Here is a 27,672-nt window from a genome sequence, read left to right as displayed (position 1 = left end):
CCAGCCCTGTCCCGGTCCCTGGATGTCCCTTGCTTGGTCCTGGTCCCCGGGTTCCCATCCCTGTCCCGGTCCCGGCTCTCCCCATCCCGCTCTCCCGGTGCCCGCCCCGCTCCGGTGCCCGCGGTCCCTCCCGTCGGGGCGGTCCCAGCCGCGCCCCGCCCGTCGCCGCGGGCGCCCGGAGGAGGCGGAGCCGCAACCGGGGCCGGGGCCGGGCCAGCCCGAACCGAGCCGAGCCGAGCCCAACCCGACCGGATCGTGCGGGGCCGGGCGGGACCGCACCGCTCCGAGCCTCATCGGGCTGAGCCAGGCTGCTCCGAGCCGAGCTGAGCCGAGCTGAGCCGAGCCTTGCTAAGCCGGGCCGGACCGAGCCGAGCCCGGCCGCCGCGCCCCGATGAATGGGATCGCCTTCTGCCTGGTCGGGATCCCGCCGCCCTCCCTCGCGGTGAGCGGCACTGGGTGATACCGGGTGGAGCGGGGAGGCTGTGGACTGGGGGAACTGGGAGGAACTGGGGGTGCTGGCATGGCGCCGACGTCCGGCAGCAGGGCTGGGCGATGCCCGGGCTCCTCGGGGGCCATGGGGCTGGGGCAGTGGGTCAAGGACGGTGGGACCAGAGGGTTCCAGTCCCGCTCACAGGGCTGTGTGCCACGGGCGATGGTGGCCGCGGTGACTCGTCACCCGTGACCATCCGCAGCGGTGTCGTGGCAGGGCGGTGGGGCTGAGGCGCCTGGATCCGGCCATGGGGCTGAAGGCGAGACCTCGGGGCTGGGCTTCCCTTTGGTGGGACAAGATCCGCAAACACCCACGTGTGTTTCCTCCATAACTTCTGGCTGGGCTCTTTCCTTCTGGGTCCGGCTGCTCCATCCCTGCCAACTCCATCCCTGCCCAACTCCTGGCACTGGGCAGGCAGAGACCCCCCCTCAATGTGCCCATAGCCCCTCGAGGTCCTGTCCTGCCCCTCCACAGGGCTTCAAGCAGGCCCTCAGCCTCCAAGGTATTTGCATCCCCACTGCCCCACGCTTCGGATGCTCCTCCCGTGGCGTGGGCACCGGCATCGCCCTGCAGGCGCTGGGGCCATTCCCGTCTCCCTTGGGAGCAGCGTGGTGCCAAGAAAGCCCAGCCCAGCCGTCGTCTAAAACCCCATTTCCTGCCCATTTCATGCCAAAGGCCGGCGAAGGCGTGGGGTGGGGATGGGGACGGCGCTGGGGGCCGGTGGTGGGGGGCAAGCCGGGGATGCGGCCGCGGTGCCGGGCTGGCACAACGCCGGCTGATTTGAGCAGAGGTTGCACGTCCTTGCCCCAGAGCTGAATTCGGCCTCTGTTCCTCAGTTCCTGGTTATTTGAACTCGGCTTCCTCGGCCCGGCCATGGGGCTAATAACCAGCCTCAAAGGATTAATTGGGGTGTGCGAAATGGTTCAGATATGGGGAGTGCTGCTCGTTGCAGCGGCTGAGCATTAATCATGGTTTCTCTTCAGATTCCTCCCTGCTTACTCCGTACCACTGAGCGCTTGCAGTCAGAATTGCCACGCTCTTGAAATCTGCTTTTCGGCTGCTTTTTGGGGTGAAATCTGCCCTTTTGGGTGGGCAGGACCTAACGTAGGGGCTTTGCTTGGTGCCCACCTCTGCCCCCCTGGGTGACTTGGGGCTCTGGGTGACTTGGGGGCAAGTTATTACGGTGGTGGAAGGCGCTTTGCAATCCTCCAGCGAGGACTTTGTGCTGAGCAAGCAGAAATCCAGCCCTTCGGCCATCCGCGGGGCTGCACCCCCCTGTCCCCCAGCCTTTGACCAGTGGATGCTGCCCTCATCCCCATGTGGCTCTGCCTCCGTCCCCATGTCCCTATTTACCGGTGCTCTCGGCAAATTGAGTTTCTTAATGCCTTTTCTTTCCCTTCCCTTCCCTTTCTTTCTGAGCCCTGAACTTGAAAGACAGGAAAAGCCTGTGCTCGGTGCCGCAATCCCGCCTCGCAAGCGCAAAACCTGGCACCGGCGCCGCGCTGGGGCACGTGGCTTGATGCCACCCCGGGGTCCGGCTGCCCACCCTGGGGGGCTTTGGAGCCGTGGTGTCCCCAAGAAGGGTTCTGACCTCGCTGCTGCTGTGGCTTTAACCTTGACCTGTCTCATGTGCTGGCACCGCTGGCACCCGTCTCTTGCACCGCGGGGGGACTGATGGGTGATGTTTAACGTCCCAAAGCCTCCCGGGGCTGGCAGCGCTGCCCGGGTGCTGTCATCTGCAGTGTGAAGTGCCAAGGAACCACTGCAGGGAGCGGGGACTGTGGTCTCTGGGGGGGGGGGGGGTTGACGTTGCAAGCATGGAGGACATGGTGACAGCTCTTGGTTTGGGACTGGGGCTGGCACCGGTGGTGCGGTGGGAGCTGCATGACCGGATCCAGGGGCCTCGGAGCTGTGTTCTGGGGCCTTTCCCCACTTTAAGCAGAGCAGGGGAAAAAACCACACAGGGATGAGGGGGTCGTGTTGGGAAGCTCCTGAGCTCCAGGGAATGGCTTTTTATTCTCATTAAAAAGGGGACAAAAAAGCTTAGGTTTCAGGTCGGTGCCATCCCATTAATAAACCAAGTTTGTCTTCAGCAGGCAGCAGGACCTGATTTAAAAAGGAATGGAGATAGATGACCTATTTTAAGCTCTCAAGTTGGAAAATATCGACCTGGGCCGCGAGCAGCAGGGCCGGCTGCACGGGCTGAGCCCTGCCTCCTGCTCCCAAACCCATCCGGCTTTCCAGGAGCCGGCCCGCCTTGGGATGCCCCAGGTTGTAAAGCAGGGTGGCTGCTTTAAACCTGCCGCCAACCTCCTGGCTATGGACCAGATGTCTCCAGCCCTGGCTCCGAGCACCCAAAGCGGCTGTGACTCCCTTTTCCGTGGCTGCTTATCCCAGGATTTCATTAAGTCTTCCCTAATTGCCGCAGCGAGACGTGTTGCAAGACCCGCGGCGTCGTGGTCCGGCACGTCGAATCAGCTGCATGCCCTGTGGTTCCCAGCCCTTGCATTTCTTGATGTGGCTGGGATAGGGGATTGGTCCCAAAATGGGAGCTGGAGCTGGGCTCTCCCCAAGGAAAAGGGTGGTTGGGAGTCATCAAGTGGCCGTAATGGAATGGCTTTGTCCATGAGGGTGTTGACCCCAGCATGGGATCCAGCAGGATCCCCCTCGCCTCTGCCTGCAAGTGCTTTGCTTGGTTAAGACCCTGCTGCAGCCGGAGGTAGCTGGGGCTGCAGCGAGCCGTGTCCAGACTGGGATAGGGACTAGATTCCAGCCATAATTCCCGATCCGGAGCTGGGTCCCCCCCCTGATATGCAGCCAGGCAGGTCCCAGGGCTCTGCTGTAAGATACCCACCATCACTGGCACCCCCATAGCAGCACCCACAGACCTGTCACCCCACGGTGCCGCCATGGGGGTGCCCACAGTTGCCTTCTCCCCACCCAGCCAGGCCGATGGCAACAGTGGGCCCCTTGATGTGGCCGAGCGCGTGGGGCAGCCCCGGGGCGGGTGGGATGGAGCCCGATGGCTCTGGGGGACAATTGTGCTATTGTGGCACACACTGGGCTCTTTGAGTGCCGTGCGAGGCGGGGGGCCGGGGCTGGTGGTGACTGGTGTGGCACCAGGGGCAGGATGCTGCTGTCCCTGGGTGGGATGGGGAGGTGATGGAGCAGGGGGGGCCGGGCTGGCCCTTGGGTTTATGGATGCGCGTAGGCTGTGGAAGAATGTGGGGCTGCTTCTAATGGCAGGAAAGCACCGCTGGGTTTTAGGGCTGCAGCAGAGCAGGAGGTGCTGTGAGAGCGTGGTGGTACCCAAGGATGCCTCTTGTCCTCGCACTGGCTGGAGGGAGGCTTCTTTATCTCCTCCATCCATTGAGGGATGCGGGATTTGTCCCTTGTGCGCATCCCCCTCCCCGAGCATCCCCCCACCGTGCTCTACCCCATCCCTGGTGCACAGGCAGCACCCCAGGGTGGGACAAGGGGTCCCTCCACTATGCGAGGGGTGCGCAGCCCTGGCCCCCACCCCGGGCCCCCGGCCTTGAGCAGGGCAGAGGCTGGAAGGAGCCGGCAGCTCCTTCCCTTGACCTCCATGGGTAGGATTTTCCGCCGTGGAGGAGCGGGAGCGGAGTGTAAGGTGCCTCTCGGAGCCGCCGGAGGAAATGGCTCATTGTTAGTGCTGCTGAAAAAAACAGGGCCCCGAAAACCTGCAATAATGAGGCCAGCTTCTATTTGAGGGTTTCCATGCGAAAAACAGGAAATGGGATCCTGGTCCTTTTCTAGGGCTCGCTGCTGATAACACCACTTAGGACAGGGAGAGAATGAGGAGCTGGGGGTGAAGGCAGACCCTCGGTCACCTCCTCGGTGTCACTCTGGCTCCGTGCTTCCCAGCCTCTCCTGCAGGGTTTGGGCCACTGGGCACATCCCCACTGAGCTCAGACCTGGTGTGGATCCCATCCCTTGTGCCCGTGGAGCCACTTCCCCCCATGGTGCTGTGTGTTAAGGATGAGCCGTGTGCCTGCGGACTTGGGGGACACAGGATGGGGAATGGAGGGGGTTTGGGGATGCCCTTAAAGGAAGAGGCCTCAGGATGGTGGCCCCACGGGGAGGGATGTGGTGTCCCCTCATCCCGGCTGGCAGGGATGCCCTGTGGGGGCTCTTGGAGATGTGGTGCTGGGTGCTGGAGAGGGCCGAGCTGGAGCCACATCCTGCTAAAGGGAGCTCAGTTTGGTTATGATGTGGCCAGGAGAGGATGGAGCCAAGCGGGGACCCGGCGCGGGGCTGTGAAGGAGACGCTGTCGAGATAAAAGTTGGTGTTGGGAAGGAACAAGGCGATTTCCTTCCCCACGTTCACACCCAGAGCGGAGCGGGGGGAATGTTCGAGAGCCGGCCTGTGGCTCCTCCAGCCTCCTCCTCAGCACTTGGCTTGGTGTCACCCAGGAAACAGCCCCCCTGTCCTGGCTGCTTCGGATGATGGGGATGCGGTTCCCCAGCCGAGCACATGGTCCCAGTGTGGGATGGGATTTGGCAGTGGGTCCAGTGCTGCCAAGCCTTGCACATCCCGCATCCTGTGCCATCCCCGGAGCTGGCTGTGAGGATGAGGATGGCACTCAAGCTGTCCTGGTGGCCATGCCCCATTCCACTGGGACATCTGTGGGGTTGGCCTGGGTGCAGTGATGGGGTGGGAAGGGAGGAATCTGTTGAGCATCGTAGCGGATGCTCAGGGCATCCCCAGCCCTGACAACCAAAAACCATCCCCAGAATTCCCACCCTGCCTATGGATGGAGCATCCATCCCGATAAGTCCCTGCCCAGGCTGGGATGTGGCATGGGGCCTGCTGGCAGTTATTGGGAGGCGCCTGTGGGGGGGTTCTCTGCATCACTGAGTGTTGCTGCCTCCACTGCTGCTTCTGCATGGGATGTGCATCCGCTTCCCAGCATCTCCCTGTGGGATGCAGCCGTGCTGGGGCATTCCGGGGGGCCGGGAGCATGTGCTGGCTGTGTGCAAGCAAGCCAGCACCCCCCCCCCCCCCAAATCCCTGCTGAGCTGCAAAGCTCCTCAGCCCTGGTTTGGGTTAAGGAGAATTAAAACGCTTTCTCGTGGGGTTGGTAATCCCGAAGGATGGGGCTGGCTTCTCCCAGCGCCGTCACCTCCGTGCTGTCCCCCTGCTGCACCACATCCCCATGGCCACGTCCTGCTGCTGGACTATGCCCTGGGGTGCATGGGCTGGGTGCAGGCAGCCCCTGCTCTTGGCTCCCTTTGGGGTGATGCCTCCCCAGATGCTGCTTGGGACCAAAGGGTGCTGGGGGGACCTGAAGTGGGAGCAAGTAATGGCTTTGCCATCCAAGGGCTGGGAATGACTTCTTGTCTCAAGGCGGCTTTCTCCTCCCCAAAAATCCTATTAAAACCTCATTTTTCTGACCCTAATCCCAGCTCACCGTTCGGGAGGGATTAATGTTTGCGTCCCCTCCCTTCCCTGTGTGCTGTGGGGCTCCGTGCTGGGATAAAAACTCCTTCCCGCATGGAAAGCGGTGCTGGAGGAGGGATGCTGGGGCCGATCCCAGCACGCCGTGGTGGCGGCAGGACCGGCAGCTGCCTGTCCCTCTGTCCTCTGTTCCTGCCCCAGGCATGACGTGATCCTCGCTGCGTGCCAGGGGTTGTGATGGCCCCACAGCTGCCGCTGGTGGCACTGGGATGTGGTGGGGTGTCCCCCCCAAAAGGGACCACCACCTCCATCCTGGGGGTGTCCCCATGGCCTGGGCAGGGTGGGAGCAGCAGCCATGGGGCAGGGAGGTGGGGAACAGGGAGACCCCCTTGGGAAAGGCTGGCAAAGCCAGGGCAGCGCTGCCTGGGCTGCTCCGTGCCTCAGTTTCCCAGTGGGTTTGGCCGGGAGAGCAGGCAGGGAAGGCGATGCCGGCACCGGCACCCATGGGTGCGCGTCCCCAAGCCTCCCGTAGCGTGTGCCGGTGCCGGGGCATGCCGGGAACGCCGCTGCCTTTCCCCCTTGCTCCTGTTTGGCTGCGTATTTAGGACACTCCTGTGCAAAACACAAGGGGTTTGGAAGGCGTCCAGGAGCGCTCGCATTCCGAAGGGGTGGAATCTGCCCCCGCCAACGCTGCTTGACCTTTCCTGCTTTGGGCTGCAGGAACAAGCCTGGGGCCCATCCTCCCCGAGATCCCCCCCCACTTTGGGGGGACAGGGACCCCCAGCGCCTCCCCCCCTGCCCCGGGCTCAGTGCTGCTGGGGAAGGTGTGAGTGGAAGTGGCAGGATCACATCCGCTGGTCCCAGGGTGATCCCGGATGGAGCCATCCCTCTGTGGCAAGCTGCTTTTTACCCCACCTTAGCTAAAAGAAACCCCCCACTACCCACCCCCCCCACCTCCCCCCCCGGGCTCTGCTCGCACCCTCAGCTCTGTTATCCTTGTCTCAGGCAGCTCTTCCTGCTGGGACACACCGGAGTGGCTCCTATGGGAGACCCCCAGCAGGCACACAGGGTGACAGGGGGAGATGGCAATGGCAGGGATTCAGCTCCTGCCTTTTCCCATCTCAGTTTCTCCTTGGGTTGCCAGCACGGAGGTGCTGGGATGGTGTCATGGTGTCACCAAGCAACCAAGCCAGCCCTCAGCGGGGCTTGGAGTAAGCAGTGGGGCTGTTTGGGGCCACAACCTTGGCACTTTGACCAGGGGAGACTTTGCTGGATGCCATTGGGAAGTGCAGGGGGTGCGGGATACCCCATCCCTGGCAGTGTTCAAGGCCAGGTTGGATAAAGGGGCTTGGAGCAAGCTGCTCCAGTGCAAGGGGTCCATGGCAGGGGTTGGAACTGGATGAGCTTCAAGGTCCCTTCCAACCCACACCGTTCTGTGATCCTGCGGATGCCAAGGCACTGCCACCACGCAGGGGGTCCCCAGGGACTGTCCCCTCGCTGGTGGCTGCGGGCATTGGGTGCATGGCACCGTGCTGGTCCCGCTGGTGGAGCGGAGGGGGCAGAGGAGCCGAGGGGCCACGGGAAGCAGGACGCTGGCCCCAGGGCTGCGGGCTGCAATCCCAGCAATGCCCGGCATGTCCCGGCGCGGCCGCATGTGCCTCTCCTCGGCCTCCAGCACGGCAGGAATGCGGCGCGGGACCCCCTTGAGCGGGGACAGGGGCAGGGACAAGGGGGGAGGCATCGCCCTGCTCTGGTGTCCGTGCTCACCACGGTGCTGCCGTTTTCCATATTCATCCCCTGTTTCGGCTCAGCTCAGGGGAGCCAGGATTGAACCGTAGGGGTTGATGTCTCCGTGCATGGGGAGCAACAAAGGCGCTGCAGCCCTGGGTATCCCCCAAAATGGGAGATGGGGGGAACTCTTGGTTTGCCTCCTGGTGCCTGATGGCCTTGGAGCCATCGCCCTTTGCCACAGGGTCTGTGTTGGTCCCTGCGGTGCTGCAGCAGCCGAGCCTGGGGCTGTGCATGTGTCTTTGCTGTGTGGGACAGAGGGGACCAGGGGTGACTGGAAGCCCCCTTGTAGAGCCCACTGGTGGCTTGTCTGTGACCAAGCAGGGAGGACACTTGCTGCACCCACGGGGTGTCCCCCTCCCCATCCCCAGCATCGCCTGGTGCCCTGTGTGAGTGAGCAGAGGAAGGAAGGAAGGAAGGGAGGAAGGAAGGGAGGAAGGGGCCGGGAGGAGGGCGAGGAGGAAGCGTTGAGGGTGGATGCTGCCCCGGGGTGATGGAGGAGGAAGGGGCAGATTGGAAAACAGAAAACAGCAACCTGGAAGAAAGAAAGAAGGGAAAAAGGGAAAGTCCTGGCAAAGGGACACCGCAGGCACAGGGGGACAGTGGGCTGGAGCCCCATCCGGGGTGTGTGGCTGTCCATCCTCCATGCATCTATCCATGCATCTATCCATCCATCCATCCCATCCTGCTTCTGTCCCACCCTGTGTCTATCCCACCCTCCAGTCATCACTGTCTCCATCCCTCCCTTCGTTCCTCCATCCATACCTCCGTCCATCCCTCCATTCCTCCGTCCATCCCTCCATTCCTCCGTCCATCCCTCCATCCATTCCTCCGTCCATCCCTCCATCCATTCCTTCATCAATCCCTCCATCCATCCCTCCATCCATTCCTCCATCCATCCCTCCATTCATCCCTCCGTCCATTCCTCCGTCCATTCCTCCGTCCATTGCTCCATCCATCCCTCCCTCCCTCCATCCATCCCTCCATCCATCCCTCCACCCATCCCTCCACCCATCCCTCCATCCATTCCTCCATCCATTCCTCTATCCATCCTTCCATCCATTCCTCCATCCATTCCTCCATCCATCCTTCCATCCATTCCTCCATCCATCCCTCCATCCATCCATCCATCCATCCATCCATCCATCCATCCATCCATCCATCCATCCATCCCTCCACCCATCCCTCCATCCATTGCTCCATCCATTACTCCGTCCATCCATCCATCCATCCATCCTTCCATCCATCCATCCCACCCTGCGTCCACCCCACCCTCCCTCCTTCCCTCCCTCCCTCCCTCCGTCCCTCCCTCCGTCCATCCCACCCTCCCATCCCACCCTCCCCGTCCCACCTCAGGGCTGCAGCCACGGAAGGCGGCGATGGCTGAGCCCGTGCCTGCGCCGGCTGCCGGCTGAGCCCCCTCGCCCCTCGCCGCATGGTTGAGGAGAGCGCTGCCAGCGGGGCTCGGGGGGCCCGGCGGGTGCTGCGGGGCTCCCCCCGGCCCCCTCCAGCCCCCAGCCCGGTGCTGGTGCTGAGCAAGCGGCTGTGGAGCGTGGAGCGAGCGGGCAGGGGCTGGCGGCTGGAGCGGCCGGTGGGGGTGGACTGCAGCTCCCCCGAGCCGCGCTGCCTGTGGCTGAGCAGCCTCCGCCGGCTCGCTGCGGGCAGCCCGCACCGCGGCCCCGCAGAGCCCCGCACCCGCAGGTGCCACCGGGTGAGAACCGAGCTTCGCGGTGGGCTTGGACGGGAGGGAAGGGGCTGGGGGGGGGGGCTCCGCTGGGGCTGCAGGGAGGTGAGCGGGGGCTGCGCTGTGTCCCCTGGGTTGGGGTCGGGGGTGCCGGTTCCTTCCCCGGTGCAGGGCTGGAAGCTGCCGGCAAGCGCAGGGCTGTGCCTGGGTGTTTGAGTCCCACTCGCCGTGTCCGGGAGTGGGGCTGGATCCTGCCCCGCGGGGTGCAGAGAAAACTCTCCTTTGTTCTGCCTGTCCGTGGGGCAGCGAGGTGGCATGGGGACAGGGCGTGCAGGTGGCACCGGTGCTGGCGAGGGGACGACAAGGGACCTCGCAGGCGTTAGGGTTGTCTGGCCCTAATTGCAATTAGAATCAAGCCAAAAAGCCAGGGAGGAACTGGCCTCTGCGGGGATGGGGGACGGGGTGCTGGGGACAAATGGCTGAGGTGACAAATCAAGTGTCAGCCCGCTGCTGGGGGAGCTGGAGCATCTCCCACTGCGGGGATGTCCAAGTTAGGGGCACGTCCAAGCCCACACTGGGGGCTTTGCAGTTCAGAAAGCTCCAAGATGGGGTGGGTGAAGAGGGAAACTGAGGCACGGCGGTCTGGGATGGTTTGCAGGGTCCCTGGGTTTCTGCAGTGGACGACTCCCTCTATCATATGGGGAGTACAAGGGATCTGGAGTGGGAAAACCACCACATTGAGGCTGCGACAATCCCAAAGGACACTTAATCAGGGCAAGGCAAACCCCCATCCTTGGCAGCGGGATCAGGGCACTGGGTCCCTGTGGGATGGGAGCGTTCCCGAGTGATTCCTCCTCCTCCATGACTTACAGAACCTCGGGATAGAGCCATGGCCATGGCTGTGAGCACAGGGACGCATCCCCATCCCTGCGGGTCGGTGCTGTGGTGGTGTCTGCACTGATCCTGCCCTCTCCGAGGCTTGTCTGTGCCGGTTAAAATCAGCCGGGCACATTCAGCTGTCAGCTTAAAAATAATCCAGCAGCCACGGACACAATGGAGGGCGCAGATGGGGACAGGCGCCGGGATGGCCCCGGGGCAAAGGGATGGGGGTTCCCCCGGGAGTGTGGGGCGCCCGTTGCCATCTGGATTTGGGTCACCAAGTGGGGCTTTGAGGGCTCATGGGGAGCTTTACCCCCTGTATGGTGCTGGGGGCTGGGGGGGGGGTGTCTGGCTCTGCAGTGCTGGTGTTTGGAGCATTGCTGCTCTCTGCCATGTTTTGGGGTATCTGTGGTGTCAGAGAATCCCAGCCTGGTTTGGGTTGGAAGGGACCTTAAAGCTCATCCAGTCCCAACCCCCTTCCACTGGAGCACCTTGCTCCAAGCCCCTGTGTCCAACCTGGCCTTGTCTGCGAGCACCCAAAGCCATTGTGGTTGGGCCTGGCAGTGATGGAGTGGATGCTGTGCCAGGCTGATGCCTCATGGGCTGCAGTGCCAGAGCTGTGCCCTCACCATGGAGACCTTGATCCCCATGGGGACGGGACCCCCAACAGTGGGGCCATGTGGGACGTGCTGGCACCGGGGGCTCAGCCTTGGCCCTGCTGAGCTGCTGTCACATTTCCCCCCCGGCAGCGAAAAGGCCCACTCAGCAGCGCACAGACAAAGGCTGTTTTGTGCCACTGTCCCTTTGTGTGTCCCTTTCCCCTCCCTGCTCCCCATCCATCGCTTCAACCCAGACAGCGCCTGAATTTTAACACCCTCATGGATGGGCTGAGTCCCGGCTGCTGCTGCTGCGGTGGGGAAAGAGATCCCGCTCGTGCAGGACCCGTCCTGCCTGCCCGTCACTGCCCTGCCTGGCCCTGCAGCTCCAGGGTGCTGGGTTCTCCCGTTTCAGCAGGAATCGGTGCTGCCGGGGCACTGGGAAGGGCCCTCTGCTCCCTTTGGCCGTGGGGCTGCTCCTGCCGCAGCAGGGCTGGTGGATGTGCAGCCAGATGTGCAGCCAGATGTGCAGCCGCATCCCTCACCAGGGCAGCGCTACAAACCCTCCCGGGCTCAGCCAAGGTGTCTGTTTTCCTGCTGTCTCCAAGCTCTGTTCCCAGTGCCAGGCTGGATGCCCATGGCTTTGCCGTGGCCGTGTTTCCCATCCTAGCACTGGGATGGAGCCGTGGCCCTCCTGATCCCATCTGCTGCTCCAGGCAGGCTCCTTTGCCAGCACCCGTCGCGGTGCCAGGTCCCTGCCCTGTCTCGGGAAGCGTCACTCATCCAGCGGCTCTTTCCGGCTTGCCCGAGGTTATTACCACAGCGTCATCGGAAAGGGACCTTTTGTCCCCAACTCCCCCATCCGCTCCCATCCCTAATCCTGCTGCGCTGCCTCCTGGGTCCCATCCAGACCCCCAGGCATGGCTCATTCCACCCCCCCCCCCCTTTTAATTTCCTTTCTATCCCAAAAGTTCCCATCCAAGGAGTTTTGGTTTTCACCTGGAATTCCTTGGGATTAGGGAAAAGGGTTCCTGAGAGTTCTGGGCAGATCCCAGCCCCGAGCGCGTGGCTTTGGATGGGCAGGCATGGGGGGGGGGACTGCCTGTACCCCGCTTCCAGAAGTGACACCTTCCTCCTTGTCCCCCCAACAGCCGACACCAGGCCGGAGAGATGGGGCATCCCCAAACGCCAACGTGCCCCCCGAGGGCTCCTTCCCCTGGGTGGGCCCCAAGACGGTGCTGCTGCGGAAGAGCTCGCAGGGGGGGTTCGGCTTCACCCTGCGCCACTTCATCGTCTACCCCCCGGAGTCGGCGGTGCACTGCAGCACCAAGGTAGGGCTGGGACCCCCCCCCCATAGGGACCCCTGGGGCTGTTGGGATGCAGGATGGTGGTGTAAGGGTTGGGAATGGGGCTGTCCATTGCCTGCTTGGTTGGGGTCCCCTGGGATGAAGGAGCCCTTGGGGATGTGCTCTGAGCAAGCTGACAGTGCCTCTGGAGATGTCCCGAAGCCTTTTGGCAGGGACATGGCTGGCTGTGGGAGCAGAGTATCCCTCAGCTCCGGACGTGGCTCTGGCATCCTTGGGAATGGCAGGAAAAAGGCATTTCAGAGCCCCCGAGGCCAGTGGGAGGCTTGGCACAGCGGGATGCTGCTCAAGCTGAAGTGAACCGCACACCGGCACTGCAATTCCCATTTTTGGCTCCCAGTTTTCCTGGCTGGAAGCTTTGGGCTGGATCTGTCCCAGGACCCAGTGGCTGCAGCCGGGACCCTTCCTGGGTGCTGCCTTTTGGAGGGATCAACCCTGGGTTGGCCATCACCTCCTGCACCCTCTGAGCCATTAAGGAACGCTCATCCAGAGAGCTCCTTTCCACTGGGATAGAGGGACCATGCCAAAGCACCCAGCAGCTTCCAGCATGGACCGTGGTGCCCTCCGCACCTGAAGGCAATGATCCAGCTCCAAGCTCCAGGGGTCTAAAATCCTCCTCTCACCCCATATTCTGCAGTGGCAGCTTCATGCAGATGAAGGGAGAAGGGTCTGGGGGCTGCATCACCCATCTCAGCCCTTTCCCTGCTCCCGGGTGAGCAGACCTGGATGCTCCCATCACCCCGGAGCTTCGCAGCCCCACGGCTCTGGCTGCCCCATGGGTTGCCGTTGGCTGCCTCCTCCCCACAGAGAACCACGGTGGGAAGTGAGTCACAGGGTGGGGAGAAGCAGTTCCCTGGAATCCCCACTCAGCATCCTCAGTCACGGCGCTTTTCCAAGGCTCCTGATCCTGCTTCCCTAAATCCTGCCTGCACTTCCCTGCTCACACCGGCAACACGGCCCTGAGCAGAAAAGCTTTGCCCATGGGGATGGAGTGAACGGACCCCCTTCACTTCCTAAAGCATCCTCCAGGACTTGATGCCTGCATTGGGCACCAGGGCAGGAGGACACGGGGCCGCGTGGGAAGGATCCGGATCAGCGCCGGGAGGAGGAGATGCTCTTGGAAAGATGCTGGGAACACTGGGAATAGCTGCCGGCAGCCGGAGCCGGCGGGGCAGGGTGCGGTGCGGCTGGCTCAGCACCCATGGGTGCCGGCGGGCAGCCAGGTCCGGGGGCTGAGTTTCGGTGGGGTTGACTCAGCCGGGAGGGTGACGGCAGAGCCCTGCTCACCGCATCGTGCCTCAGCCCCAGCCATGGCAACGGCGCTGCTGGGCTGCCCCGGGGGCCAGGGAGGGTGCTGGGTGCCGCAGGGTGAGGAGGGGCAGGGAGTGGGTGAGGCCGTGCCTCCAGGGCCTCTCGGTGTCCCCATCGCCTGCCGTGGCACCGCGGCACAGGCAATGGTGGGTGCCGAGGCTGCAGGATGAGGCTTCTCCTTCCCACAACGGAGAGATGCTTCCAGCCCCCTCACTGGGATGGAGACTGGTCCCATCCCAGCACCCCAGAGAGACCTGCTCATCCTGGGGGCACTGGGGCTGTGTCCCTGCTCTTGGCTGGAGCTGAGCCTGTGTCTTCCCTGGAGACAGCAGGATCCGGCACTTGTGGAGGCAAAAATCCCCTTCCTGGTGCTTGGGTCCCTCCCTGGGATACAGGCAGGATGCTGCGGGCTCCATGGCAGGGCTGGGTGCTCAGCACGGTGGGTGCAGCCCCATGTGGCTGCCCCAGCTTGGCTCTATAGGAGGATCCCAATGGGAGGATGCGGGGCAGGAGCCCACCCATGCAGTTCCCAGTTCCCATCCCAAGGGACAAATCCACTTGGCTCCCAGGGCTTTCCCTGCCCGTGGCTGGGAATGGGATGCTGGGACCCCCCTGCAATGCCCACTGCAGCCTTGAGGATGCCTGTTCAAACCCATCCCCTTCCCAGGGGGGTCCCTGCCACCGCCTGGGTGCTGTGGTCGCATGGGTGCCCCTGGCCACCTCCATCCCTCCCCTAGGACCCCACTGCGGGCATTCAGGCTCTCCCCTACTTGGTGGCCCAGGAGAAGGGTGCGATGCCACCATAGGGCTGGCTGGGGTCTTTGCTGCTCCCCTGCTCCCCAACCAGCCCCTTCCCCATCAGTTGGGTACCAGGGGGCTGCGGTGGGTCTCACATGGGGCTTCATGGCGCTGGCACCCATTGGGTCCCCTCCTGGTCCCCTCCGCTGTGTCCTGGCCACCAAATGAATGTGTTTCTCTTGTTTTGGCAGGAGGAGGAGAATGGGAACCGAGCAGGTGAGCACCGGAGGGACCCTGCACATGGGCGCATGGGGCTGTCACAGTTCACTGTCCCCACTGGCTGGCACTGCAGCCCTAAACACTGGCTGGTGGTGAAACTCCGTGGTGTTTTGGTGTCCCCAAAGCCCTTGGGATGTTCACTGGCCCTTGTGCCCAAGGAGGGGTCTGTCCCGAAGCCAGAGGGGCTGTGGCATGGCCCCTTCAGGTGGGCAGCTTGGCCAAGCACAGGGTGTCTGGGGACAGGGACATGGCCCTGCTCTCCTCCCCAAGGCTGGTGCTGACGTGAGTGGATGTGAAGGTGTCAGAACACATCGGTGCTCCTGGGGTGACACGGCCCAGGGAGCCAGAGCAGGCAGCAGGGGCTGGACTCAGCACCCGTTAGGGCTGGGAGGACACCGGCCTCGCTCCGCATGGTCCCCAGGGGGTTCAGCATCCCTTGTTGACACGGTCCCTTTGCCATCCATCCTCTGCCCTCCATTTCTGGCAGCATCCGATGGCTTTTACCCTTGCATAGGAGTGTGGCTGCAGCCACGCTGAGGAGAATCCTAGAATCAACCAGGTTGGAGCAGACCTTCAAGCTGAGCTGTCCCAAGCTTTGCCCACGGCAGGGCTGTGCCCCACACGTCCCAGGGGCAGGCAAGGGGGGTACCGCAAGGGACCAAGGATGCTCCTTGCCATGGGATGGGTTGGTGATTCCCTGGTGCTCTGTCCTCTGGGAACAGGTCCACCCCGGAGCCGCCTGGAGCCCATGGATACCATCTTTGTGAAGAGCGTGCGGGAGGACGGGCCGGCGCACCAGGCTGGGCTGCGCACCGGTGAGTTGTGATGCGCAGGATGCTTGCGATGCACAGGATGCTTGCGATGCACAGGATGCTTGCGATGCACATGATGCTTGTGGTGCACATGATGCTCTGCCTGCTCTGACAGGGAGTTCATTGCTTATTTTGCTTGCTTTCTTACGACCCTTGCTTTTTCTCCCCCTTCCTCCCCCTGGCTCTGCTCTTTTGTCCCTGGTCTGGGATGCTCTGAGCAGCATTGGGGTCCCATGGGTTAGGCTGGCTTTGGGGTTCCCATAGCTCCTCTTGCCAAACGGGACCTGGCTCTGCCTCTGGCAAAAGCCCTGGGCATGTTCAAACCCTGCGGTGAGTGACTGTGGGGACAGCCCCGTGCCAGCAGCTCCCCGTGTGCCTGTGGTGACACTGTCTCCTCCCCAGGGGACCGGCTGGTCAAGGTGAATGGGGAGAGCATCATTGGGAAAACCTACTCACAAGTCATCGCGCTGATCCAGAACAGGTGAGTCCCCTTCCTGGGGCTGGGAGGTGACATGGATTGGACACGTTGCAGCAGACACCAGTCTGGGGTTCCATGATATGGTTCCATGATAACATCCCCTTTCCCTGCAGTGATGATGTGCTGGAGCTCTCCATCATGCCCAAGGATGAGGACATCCTCCAACTGGTGAGTTTACCATGTGGGTACCAGGGACTGGGCTGATTCCAGGGCTTGGGTTCCCTGTACATCCCTGCCCTCCCAAACCCAAGGGGCTGGTCGATCCCTGATGGTACCCACCCCCCCTGGCTTTGCTATTGGGTGTCACCCAGTGTGAGGGACCCATTCCCATTGGACTGGGGGGGGTCTTACAGCCCTGGGAAGCCTGTGCCTGCCCTGTGCTCTGAGGATGCCCTGGGCACGGAGTCAGCGGTGGCTGTGAAAAGTGAGACGGGAGAACCGGGCCCGGCAGCCGTGCCGGGGTATTTTGGGAAGGAGCAGAGGGAAGGCGGAAGGGCTGGTGTTGATGGGAGCATTGCTCAGAGCGGGGGGCCCCATTGGAAAAGCGGGGGGGGGGGGGGTGCTGCAGCCAGGCCTGCCCAGCTGGCCCCAGTGGGGGGGTTTGCTCATGGGGTGGGAACTGCGAATGGGGGGCCGTGTCCCTGACCCCCCCATCCCTCCGCAGGCGTATTCCCAGGATGCCTACCTGAAGGGCAATGAGCCATACTCTGGCGGGGCGCAGAGCATCCCCGAGCCCCCTCCTATCTGCTACCCACGCAAGACGTACACCTTCCAGGCCCGGGGTGCCGAGTCCCCCCCGGGACAGCCACCGGACCCCCGTCCCCACCGCGCCGCAGCCGCATCCCCGCTCAGCAGCCCCGCGCATCGCCCCGACGAGCCCCAACCCGGGGCGCTCCCCCCGCGCCCCACCGCACCCCACGGCCACCACCCGGGCTCCTTCTCCCGCACCGCCTGCCCCAGCGCATCCGACCGCTACGGGATCCCCTCCGCCACCCCTTCGAGCTTCCCCAAGCACCTCCCGGAGCACCGGACTCACTGCGGCTTCAAGGAGGGCACCGGGGGGCTGTCGGGGGCCGGTCGCTCCCGCAGGGATGCAATGAGCGGCAGCCAGCGGGTGCCGGGGCGCCAGGAATGCCATCAGGCTCTGTCGCGCTGGTTTAGCAGCCAGGAGCCGCGGCGCAGCGCCTCGGAGGAGCGCCGGCACGCCATGCCCCCCCGCTCCCGCAGCGTGTCCCAGGACCGGCTGGGGGGCTCGGCCAGGGCCCCCCGGGGTTGGCCTCACAGCGCCTCGCATGACACCTTGCTGCAGCCCAGCCGGGAGAGCTGGGCCCCCCGCGCCCGCTCCGACCATGCTCTGGGTAGATACGGGCGCTCCATGGAGGCTCTGGAGCCCAGCGCGCTGCTCGCCCATCCCCTTGACCGGGAGAGGCTCTGCCGGGTCGCCACCACGGTGGGGCAGCACATCCCGCGTGGTTCCTTCACGCCTTCCTCCTCCTCCTCCTCCTCTTCCTCGCGGGAGCCGGCGCCCGTGCACAAGCACCCATCACAGCCCAACCTGCAGAGCGCGGATGATTCGGGGTACATCGGCTACCGCAGCTACAGCCCGTCCTTCCAGCGCCGCACGGGGCTGCTGCACGCCCTCTCCTTCCGTGACCCGGCCTTTGGTGGGCTGCCCACCTTCAGCATCCCGCAGCGCTCGGCCACCCCGCTCCTGGAGAGCGTGGTCCCCACTGTGCCACCGCCCGCCGGACCCCCGCCGGTCCCCGCTGCATCCAGGGAGAGCAGCCGGGTGCCTGAGCAGCCGGAGGAGCGGAGGGATGAGGTGGTGCTGAGGCAGAAGCCGCCCTCGGGCCGCAAGGTGCCGGTTCCCCTGCGGCAGATGAACTTTGTCTTCCCCGAGGGGGTGAAGGGGATGGACATTTGTGAGCCGCCACAGCCCAGTGGCAAAGGGGACAGACCGGCAGCCGAGCGGCACGGCCGGCGCGTGGCTCCGTTGGCGGCCCCCGAGGACTCGCTGGCGTCCATCCCCTTCATCGGTGAGTGGGGCTGGCTCCAGGAGGGGGGTTTAGGCAGTCCCGTGCCAGGGAGGACACGTGTGGGGACGGGGAGCATTGCACAGTTTCAGAGCATCCGTCCATGGAGGTGTCCCCAAGCAGGGGTGCAGGTGTTGGTGATGGGGTACCAGGGTTTGGGCTCCAGCAGCCTCATCAGGGGCTGTAGCGAGAGGACAAGGGGTGATGGGTTTAAACTGAAACAGGGGAAGTTCAGGCTGGAGATAAGGCAAAAGCTCTTCCCTGTGAGGGTGCTGAGGCGCTGGCACAGGGTGGCCAGAGAAGCTGTGGCTGCCCCATCCCTGGCAGTGCTCAAGGCCAGGTTGGACACAGGGGCTTGGAGCAAGCTGCTCCAGTGGAAGGGGTCCCTGCCCGTGGCAGGGGTTGGAGCTGGAGGAGCTTTAAGGTCTCTTCCAGCACAAACCAGGCTGGGATTCAATGATCCCTCCCTCTGTTGTCCAGCATCCCCTGCCCAGCCCCTGGTACCTCTTACTGGGTGTGAACTGGAGCCCTGTACGCTCCTGCCCTGCTCCGAAGCAGGGACGAAGACATGGAATGATGCACTCCCTGTCTCACTCGGGATCTCCCTGCACAGCCACCTCTGCCCATGGGGACCCAAGTGGATCTGGGGCAGCCACCAGCTCTGCCCCATCCCTCACTGCAGCCTGCAGGGAAGGGACCCCAGGGGAGGGTTGGGATGGGGTACGTGTGCTCTGTGCAGGGTTCTGGGCACATCCTGGCTTTGCTGGGGATGGGAACATGTCCCCCAGCCCAGGCAGTGCAAACCCACCCTGTGCCAGAAGTGGGTCCCAGCAGGGTCTTCCGCTACTCCAACCCCTCCTTTAACATCGCCCACCCCTCTCATAGACGAACCCACCAGCCCCAGCATCGACCTGAAGGCCAAGCACGTTCCTGCCTCCTCCGTGGTCTCCAGTGCCATGAACTCAGCACCCGCCGTTGCCACCAGCCCCTCCTCACCCACCTTCGCCTTTGCGCTGAGCCGGCATTACTCCCAGGACTGCAGTAAGTGCTGGGGGGAAGGAGAACCATCCCGGGAGCCATGGTGTGGGGCAGGATGAGCAGGAGCATCCCTTCACCCCGCAGCTCTGCCCCGTGCCCACTGGGCTTTGCCCTTCTCCCCCTCGCAGGCAGCATCAAGGCTGGCCGCCGGTCATCCTACCTGCTGGCCATCACCACCGAGCGCTCCAAGTCCTGCGACGATGGTCTGAATGCCTTTCGGGATGAGGGGAAGATCCTAAGGTAGGGTTGGACCCCCAATTCCCAGCCCCAGCACCACATGGCTCCCATTCCCTCCCCATCATCCCACTCACGGGGGCTGCTCTCCCCCCAGGAGGATGCCCAGCCGGGTCCCCAGCCTCCGCATGCTGAGGAGCTTCTTCACCGATGGGGTGAGTGTTGTGTGATGCTGAGGTTTGGGTACCTCTATAGGAGGGTGGTCTGGGGTCGCACTGCCTGGCTGGAGCCCTGGTGGAACATGAAGGCATCACCCTCACGGTGCCCTCTGCTCCCCTCACAGTCTCTGGACAGCCTTGGCACGTCGGAAGACGCCCGTTCCAAAAGACACTCAACCTCCGACCTCTCGGACGTCCCGTTCAGCGCCGTGAGGAAGGAGGGCTGGCTCCACTGCAAGCAGATCCTCACCAAAAAGGGGAAGGTACGCGGGCGCCCACCCGAGCCCAGCCGGCCCCGCAGCGGGGACGCTCCCCGCGTCGAGCATCCCTGAGGTCCGTGCCCCGTCCCTTGTCCCCGCAGAAGGTCGGTGGAGGCATCCGGCAGTGGAAGCGCGTCTTCGCCGTGCTGCGCACCCACTCGCTGTACCTGTGCAAGGACAGGCGGGAGGCGGTGACCTGCGCCCCGGCCCCAGGTGAGGAGGAGCCGCCGATCAGCATCCAAGCGTGCCTGGTGGACATCTCCTACAGCGAGACCAAGAGGAAGCACGTCTTCCGCCTGACGACCGCTGACTTCTGTGAATATCTCTTTCAGGCAGAGGATCGGGAAGACATGCTGGCCTGGATCAAAGTCATCAGGGAGAACAGCAAGGCTGAGGGCGAGGTGAGAGCCACATGGGGCTCCCGCCTGCCTCTGGCTCTCCCGGCACTAACCGCCTCGGCTCTCTCCGGCTCTTTGCCTTGTGCTGCTTCCCCAGGCCACGGCCAGCCCGGGCTGGTGCGGAGCTCACGGTGCTGTGCTCCCAGGGGTGCATGAGGGCTTCATGGTGCCGCGGCATCCAAGAAGAACGCGGCTCCACTGGCCTTGGCCAGGGCAGGGTGCGTCGGGGTGCTTGGAAGTGATGCTCCATGCGCCGCAGGCAGGGTTGGTGCCGGATCCACCGGCAGCATTTGGTTGTGTGGAGGGACAGGAGCGCGCGTGGCTCTGCCGTGGTGTGTTTTGTCTTCACCGTGCTGTGTTGTGGTTCTTTCCATGGAGAGACATAGGGCAGGGAGCTGCCTGGCAGCGCTGGGTACGGTGTCCGTGTGGTGCCGGTGCCAGGTCGGGGCTGACCCTTTGCAGTGGCCTGTGCGATGGGTTGTTTGGTGTGAGATGGGGAGAGCTGCTCCCCGAGGATGTGGGCTCCAGCGCAGGAGCTGCATGTGCCTTTACGGCCTCATTTGGTTGCTGTGATTGTGCCAGGGTTGTGGCAGGCTCCGGCCCTGGAGGGTGCGTTGAGCTCGGTGCAGTCTCTGGTTCTCTGTGGCACAGCCCCTCTCTGGAGGGTGCTCAGTGGTGCTGGCAGCGCAGGGATGGTGCTGCCAGGTTGGAGCTGTCTGGGGACCTGCTGGTGCGGCTGGGCAGGACCGTGCGGGCAGCACCCCACAGGGATAAGGCGCGTGTCTTTGGATGCTCCGTGGTGCCGCGGGTGCGCCTGGCATGGGCAGATGGAGATGTGCGTGCCATGGAGGGATGTGCTCATCCCTGAGCCTCCGCATCCGGCTTGGACCTCGTGTGTGTGGCAAGGAGCTCTGGAGACCTCAGCAGGGCAGCACTTCAGGGACCTGCTCCTGCCTTTGCCTGGTCCTGCCTGGCCCCGCGTGGTGCCCGGCAGAGCATGGACTTGCCTGGGGCCTCCATTGGGATGCGCTGCTCAAGCTCTCCCTTCCCCTCTTCTCTCTGCCTCCCCAGGACCCCGGTTTTGCCAGCCAAGCACTTATCAACAAGAAGTTAAACGACTACCGGAAAGTGAGGTACGGACCCGGGGCCGGAGGGCACCGAGACCCCGAGTGCTTTATTCACCTCGATTGTAAAGTGATGGAGCAAAGCCAGCGCCTGCCTTGACGGGGCGGTGCTGGAGGTGCTGCTTGCGCCCGGCTGCGCTCAGGCTGCCGGCAGGGTCTGGTTCAACCAAACTGGTGCCGAGCAGAGGGTTTAAAGCAGCTCAGTGCTCCCCAGGGGTCCTGGAGGATGCTGGGCAGAGATGCCAGGAGGTTTTTTTGCGCCGGGCTGGTGTTCCCCTGGCCATGCTCCACCTGAGCCTCCTGCTCTCCCTGCAGCCCCGCGGGCACCAAGCCCGATTCCTCCTCACCCAAGGGCCCTCGTGGGCTGGGGATCCGAGCCGAGTTCCTGAAGCAGACGGGAACCAGCGCGCCCCGGTCCCCCAGGCAGGATGCGGCCGTCACGAAAGGTAGGTCCTAGCCCTGCCTGTGGGACACCCCGGCAAACCCAGGGGCTTTGCCAGGATGGAGGGCTCACCCCTGGGCTGCCATCATGTTCATATCTATAGGGCAGTAGGGATGCTCTTTCCCTTTATCCCAGCTTGTTAGCAAGTGATGCTGCGGGTGTTTTTCTCCCCAGATGATAGCAGCTCCCAAAAAGCTCCGTGGGGCATCAATATCATGAAGAAGAACAAGAAATCTGCCCCCAGGGCTTTTGGCGTGAGGCTGGAGGACTGCCAGCCTGCCCCGGACAACAAGGTACAGCCGTGGTGGCAGTGCCAGCCCTCTGGGGACCATACGCAGCCCTGGCACCTCCATCACCTCCTCCCTGTCCCTGCAGAACGTCCCCCTGATCGTCGAAGCTTGCTGCAAGGTGGTGGAGGACCGGGGGCTGGAGTACATGGGCATCTACCGCGTGCCCGGGAACAATGCGGTGGTGTCCAGCCTGCAGGAGCAGCTCAACAAGGGAGCCACCGAGATCAACCTGCAGGACGAGGTGAGGGCAGGCTGGGCTCCGCGTCCCCATCCCCATCCCTGCCTCCAGGCTGCTGGGATGCTCGGAGGTTGTTGTCCTGGCTTACGGCTCTGTCAGCATGCCTGAATCCATCGTCATCACTGTCTCCGTCATCATTCCTGTCCCCATCATGATCACCATCCCTGTCCCCGTCATCATCCTTATCTCCATCATGATCATCATCCCTGTCCCCATCATCATCCTTGTTCCCATCGTCACCCTTGTCTCCAACATGATCATCATCCCTGTCTCTGTCATTGTTCCTGTCTCCATCACCATCATCATTCCTGTCGTTCCATCATCATCCCTGTCTCCATCATTATCCCTATCCCTGTCCCCATCGCTGGGACCGTCCCTGGAGTGGCAGGGCCGCCTAGCGGCGGGTGGCAGCAGTGTCGGTGCCAGCCTGGGGACGCATTTGTTCTCTTGCATCTCGTCACATTGCTGCAACGGCGCAGGTCTTTCCCTGCCAGATGCAGGGACGGGGACAGCGCAGGCTGGGGTCCCCCCTCGGTGTTGGTGACAAAGTCCCCAAACCTGGGGACTTTGATGGCAACCGGGTTTGCCTGGTGTGGTCCCTCTGAGCATCCTCCTCTCCCCCCACAGCGGTGGCAGGACCTGAACGTCATCAGCAGCCTCTTGAAGTCCTTCTTCCGAAAGCTGCCCGAGCCCCTCTTCACTGACGGTGAGTCACTGCACCGGGGCCATCAGTGGCCACAGATGACCCTGTGCTGATGGCCATGGTGGTCACCAGGCATCCCCAGTGCCTGTCCCATGCTGGGAACAGGCCCCCCCAGACCCTGTGACAGAGTGAGCCAGTGAGCACCCAAGGCACTGCAGACCCCATCCTCCATGAGTCCCCTGGGCCAGCCCTTGTCCTTGTCCCTCCCATCGCTGTGGGACCCCACCAGCACCTCCCCAACACCTCCATCTGGTGCACCCGGGGGTCCCTGGCCTCGAGGGGGGGGGGGGGGTGCCCGGTCCCCTTGTCCCAGCTCTGACCCCCCCCATGTCCCACTTTCAGACAAGTACAATGATTTTATCGAGGCCAACCGGATAGAGGATGCCAGCGAGAGGATGAGGACGCTGCGGAAGCTGGTAAGGAGATGGGGCAGGGTCTGGGGTTGGGGGGCACAGCACTGGAGCTCTGCACTTTGAGGGCTGGTGTGGATGGGGAAGGTGCAGGGGGTGAGCCGAGAGGTGACCTGGTCCCTCCCCACAGATACGGGACCTGCCAGGTCACTACTATGAGACACTCAAGTTCCTGGTGGGCCACCTGAAGACCATCGCTGACCACTCAGAGAAGAACAAGGTATTGCCCATCCTGGGGCTCTCCTAGACCCCTGCCTCACCTCAAGCATCCCCACCTTGGGTTGAGCCATGGCCGCAGTGGGGTGGGAAGGGTGCCTGATGGAGCGGTGAACACCAAAGAACAGGCACTAACCCGGCTCCGGTTGCAGATGGAACCCCGAAACCTGGCACTGGTGTTCGGCCCCACACTGGTGCGGACATCTGAGGACAACATGACCGACATGGTGACGCACATGCCCGACCGCTACAAAATCGTGGAGACCCTCATCCAGCACGTGAGTGGCACCGGTGGGCAGTTGGGCATCGGTGCGGATGGAGGGGAGGCTGATCCGCACCCCAGGAATGGGGAACGGGGCTCCCTGGTCACACCGAGCTCCTCATCGGTCCATGACCCCTCTCCCATCTCCCCCCACAGTCGGACTGGTTCTTCAGTGACAAGGAGGACAAGGGCGAGAAGGTGAGTCCCGTCCCCATGGGGGTGTCCCGGTGGGGCAGGGGGGGCACTGAGCCTGGATGGGAGCCGGGGTGACCACTGTCCCCTTGCAGACCCCCGTGGATGAGAAGGAGGCTCAGTCCGTGCCCAACATCGAGTACCTGCTCCCCAACATCGGCAGGACCGCGGCACCTGGCGATGCTGCAGGTGAGGAGCAGCATCCGTGGCACTGGTCCCCCCCGGTCCTGGCACCGGGACACCCCAAGGCCCCTCTCCACTGCTGTGTCCCCCCACGCTCGCACCCCCACGGGCAGCCAGCCCGTCTCACCGTGGCCATGGCAAACCCGGGTGTGCTGGAGCGGGACATCCCGGTGCCTTCCCCACTGGAAAGTGGGGACATCCCCCCCCCCGTGCCAGCAGGGCCACCTCCCTGTCCTGTCCCATCACCTTCTCTCCGGTGGCTGCTCCCCATCCCTCTCAAAGCCGGCAGCCCATGGGACCCCTGCTCTGGCCCATGCTGCCAACCCAGAGCCTGGGGACTTTGATGTTCGACTGATTTCTTACGTTCTTTCCTTGAACTTCTCTGTGCTGTCCTCTTCCTCCTCCTCTTCCTCCTCCTCCTCTTCCTCCTCCAGCGGACCTCCTCGAGAGCTAGAGCGGGTACAGTTTGATTCTGGGTGCATTGCTCACGCACTAACTGCTCGGGGTGACCATGAGAGAGGGCGAGCAGGGAGGGAAGAGGGTCCTGTCCTGCCTGCCCACTGTCCCTAGGGTCCCCAGCATCAGCCCCAGGGGCTGCTGAGCACCTGGGGACCCCCAAACCCTTTAATCCTGGTTCTCTTGTGGGCTGGTTCGTGTGGCAGCACTGGGGATGCTGCTGGCATCCGCCAGCAGTGATGGGCGCTGGTATCCCAAGACCAGCACACTCAGATACTGGGGTATGGGAGTCTCAAAGCCCCGGGGAGGGTCTGCACCCCCTTTCTGCCTCCCCCTCTCTCATCGTCAGTGGCTGTTAACCCCATCCTGGGGCATGCGGGGTGGGAGAGGGTGTCTGTTGTCTTGTCCTTATCCTTCACACTGCGGCAGCGGGGCCAGGGCTGATTGTCACCCCCATGTCCCCATTTACCCCTTAACCTTGGGGAGCTGGGTCAAGTCCCAGCCCTCTCCGGTTCAGCCCATCTCAGACCCCGCTCCAAGGCTGTGATGTTGATCCAGTTCCCTGTGCCCCATCCTGGTGTTGTGGCAATGGCAGCACCGTGCTCACTGCAGATCCCCTCTGTGCCCTGTGGCCATGGGAGGGTTGGGGTTCTGTTGCTGGGGTCCTGGCTGTGTGCATCCCCCTTATCCCAATCCTTACTTTGGGGTTCTACGCCAAGCAAGTGGTGCTGGGCACCACTGGAGCCCCTCAAGCCTTTAGGCACCACCAGATGCATTGGCATCCCTGTTTACCAGCCGGTCTGATGGCCCCAGCATGTCCCCATCCTGGTTTGGGGAATGGAGCAGCATCCCCCAGCTCTACCCAACAGCTCCCCTCCCCAGCACTCACCCATCTCCTGGGGGGCCTGGTTAACCCCGCTTTCCCCTCTGCTTTACAGGCTTGACCCGCAGCGGCTCCGCCAAACCGAAGGTAAGAGGGTGCTGGGTTGAGGGCTGGCAGGGAGGGATGCGATGGCTTGGACATGGAGCTCATCCCTAACCCTGGCACCGCCATCCCTAACCCTGGCATCACCACATTCCCAGGGCACGTGGCCGTCGCGAAAGGCACCGTCGCACCGGGAGCTCCTCGCCATCCCCTTCGTCTCGGCCGCCGCACGCAAGAGGAAGAAGAGGAGAGAGGCCGAGGGTGTCGGGAGCAGCACCGACGACGACGCGGAGCGCAGGGATGCTCCAGGCTGGGAGCAGGAGGACGAGGGGACCGCGGCCACCCTGCCAGGACATGGCAGAGCCCCCCGCGGCACCCGCACCGAGCCGGTGGTCCCCAGCCCGGCCGGGATGGAGCGGGAGAGCTCCCTGGAGCCCGGGGATGCCGCGTCCGAGCCAGCCCCCGACGCCCGCTCCATCGTGTCGGGCTACTCCACCTTGTCCACCATGGACCGCAGCCTGTGCTCCGAGGTGCAGTCGGTGGCCGGGAGCCGCGGGGAGGAAGCGGATGATGAACGCAGCGAGCTCAGCCACATGGAGACGGACACGGAGAGCCGGGAGGGCGCCCGGCGCCGGCTGGGGCAGGGGGACGGTGGCCCCGGGGATGAGGACAAGGGGCTCTTGAGCCGCCCTTCCTTCAACTCCCACCGCCTGATCCAGTGCGACACGCTGGCCCGCAGGAAGCTGGCGCGGCCCCGGCCGGCCGCTGACCCCGCGGTGGCAGCCAAGGAGGAGCAGGGCTGGGGTCCCTCGCTGCGGGAGCAGCTCCGGCAGCGCCTGCGGGGCTCTGCCGAGGACATGGGGGTGCTGCTGCGCCGAGCCCACTCCCCGGAGACGCGCCGCAAGAAGAGCAGCTGGCGCCGGCACACGGTGGTGGTGCCCGGCGGCATCAAGGACCTCAACTGCAACGAGTGGAAGGAGCCGTGCGGGATGGAGGTGGCCCCAGGACCCTGCCGGGACAAGGACTCGGGGCTCAGCAGCTTGGAGTCCACCAAAGCCCGGCCCCTGGCACAGCCTGGCAGCACCGGTGAGGCAGCGGGTACCAAAAGCCCCCCCGGCAGCCCCGGTCCCCCGGCCCCCCTGCGCTTCCCACAGTGTCTGTGACCCCCCCCCCCCCCGGCCCCGGGATGTGCCCCCCACAGCTCCCCATCACCCAGAGGGTTTAACTTAAGGACTCACCTTTGTTCCTGTATTTAAGTGTGCTCTGGACAAGCTGCTCTTATTTAACAAGGCCCCGTGGTCCCGGCGGGGCCAAAGCCAGGCGGTGGCCCTGGGGACAGGCTGGGTCCCATGTCCCAGCGGTGGGCAGCGCCAGGGACCCATGGGGACCATCCCCACCCCAGGCTCTGCTGTGTCCGTGGCAATGGGAAGTGCTGGCACTTCCTTGGGCGCTGCGGCTGCATTGGCCACGGACATTCCCTGTGCTGGGAGCCCTGCGGACCCTGGGCTGGGAACCCTACAGAGCTCGGGCTGGGGACCCTCTGCTTGGGACCCTGGGGCCTCGGTGTGCTCTGTGCCATGGGTCTGGGCTGAGCCGGGGTGGCCCTTGGCCCGATGGATGGTGCCCCCATGGGCTGGGTGTGACAAGAAGGGGACCCTGCTGCAATGAGGGGGGGGGACACACACGCTGCCATCCCCTGCACCCCATGAGCCACAGCCCGGTGTGAGGCACATGGCACAAGGCACAGCCCCGTTCCCCTTCCTACCCCACCCCACAGGCTAAAAGCACTTTAGGAAGGGGACACGGGGACCCCCCCCCCCCCCAGCCTTGCCATGGGCCATGGCTGGTGTCAGTGGGAGGGGGGCTCCAGCCACGTCACTGTTTCCCCGTGTCGTTCTCATACGTTCTGCAAATATTTGCTGTAAAGTTGGGTTTTTTTTCTTTACTCCCCCCCCTGTAAATACACTCCCCGGCGCTGTAAGATACCGCAGAGGGTTTCTAAAGGGTTTTTTAAGCTGTTTTGCTCCATGGAAAGGGCCAGCCCCAAGCAGGGGATGTGCTGGACCAGTGATGACTTCTGACCCCCTCCTGCATGTTTTCCCCCCCGGCGTGTTGTATGAGTTGGGCCATGGAGCTGGTATATGCAAAAGTGCAACCCCCCCCCCCCCCCCCAAAACACAACACCCCCAACCACAGCCCCTCCATTGCTTCATCCCACTCCAGTCCTGGTCTATATACTGGAAATAAACTGGTTATTCAAGGAGGTGGTTTC

General features: G+C 63.7%; 1 protein-coding gene across 2 annotated transcripts; it reads left to right on the top strand.

The window, feature by feature from the left end:
• The first annotated feature begins 172 nt into the window (after positions 1-172).
• ARHGAP23 (Rho GTPase activating protein 23) lies at positions 173-27,663 on the top strand. 2 transcript variants are annotated; one of them, XM_065699112.1, is made up of 24 exons: positions 173-442; positions 12,008-12,187; positions 14,521-14,545; positions 15,271-15,363; positions 15,763-15,841; positions 15,952-16,006; positions 16,503-17,874; positions 18,757-18,912; positions 19,038-19,149; positions 19,241-19,298; positions 19,427-19,564; positions 19,663-19,962; positions 21,031-21,092; positions 21,399-21,529; positions 21,700-21,818; positions 21,901-22,056; positions 22,681-22,759; positions 23,099-23,172; positions 23,297-23,386; positions 23,535-23,660; positions 23,801-23,842; positions 23,932-24,025; positions 25,414-25,445; positions 25,559-27,663. In XM_065699112.1, exons 1-24 carry the CDS (start codon positions 392-394, stop codon positions 26,561-26,563), a joined length of 4,629 nt encoding a protein of 1,542 aa, XP_065555184.1. In that variant the 5' UTR covers positions 173-391; the 3' UTR covers positions 26,564-27,663. The 2 variants fall into 2 exon arrangements, with proteins under 2 accessions (XP_065555184.1, XP_065555183.1); XM_065699111.1 differs by lacking the exon at positions 173-442 and adding an exon at positions 9,083-9,408.
• The last annotated feature ends 9 nt before the right edge of the window (positions 27,664-27,672 follow it).

Source organism: Lathamus discolor, chromosome 20 (genome assembly GCF_037157495.1).
Source record: "Lathamus discolor isolate bLatDis1 chromosome 20, bLatDis1.hap1, whole genome shotgun sequence".
Lineage (NCBI taxonomy): Eukaryota > Metazoa > Chordata > Aves > Psittaciformes > Psittacidae > Lathamus > Lathamus discolor.
This window is presented reverse-complemented; position numbering and strand designations above follow the sequence as displayed.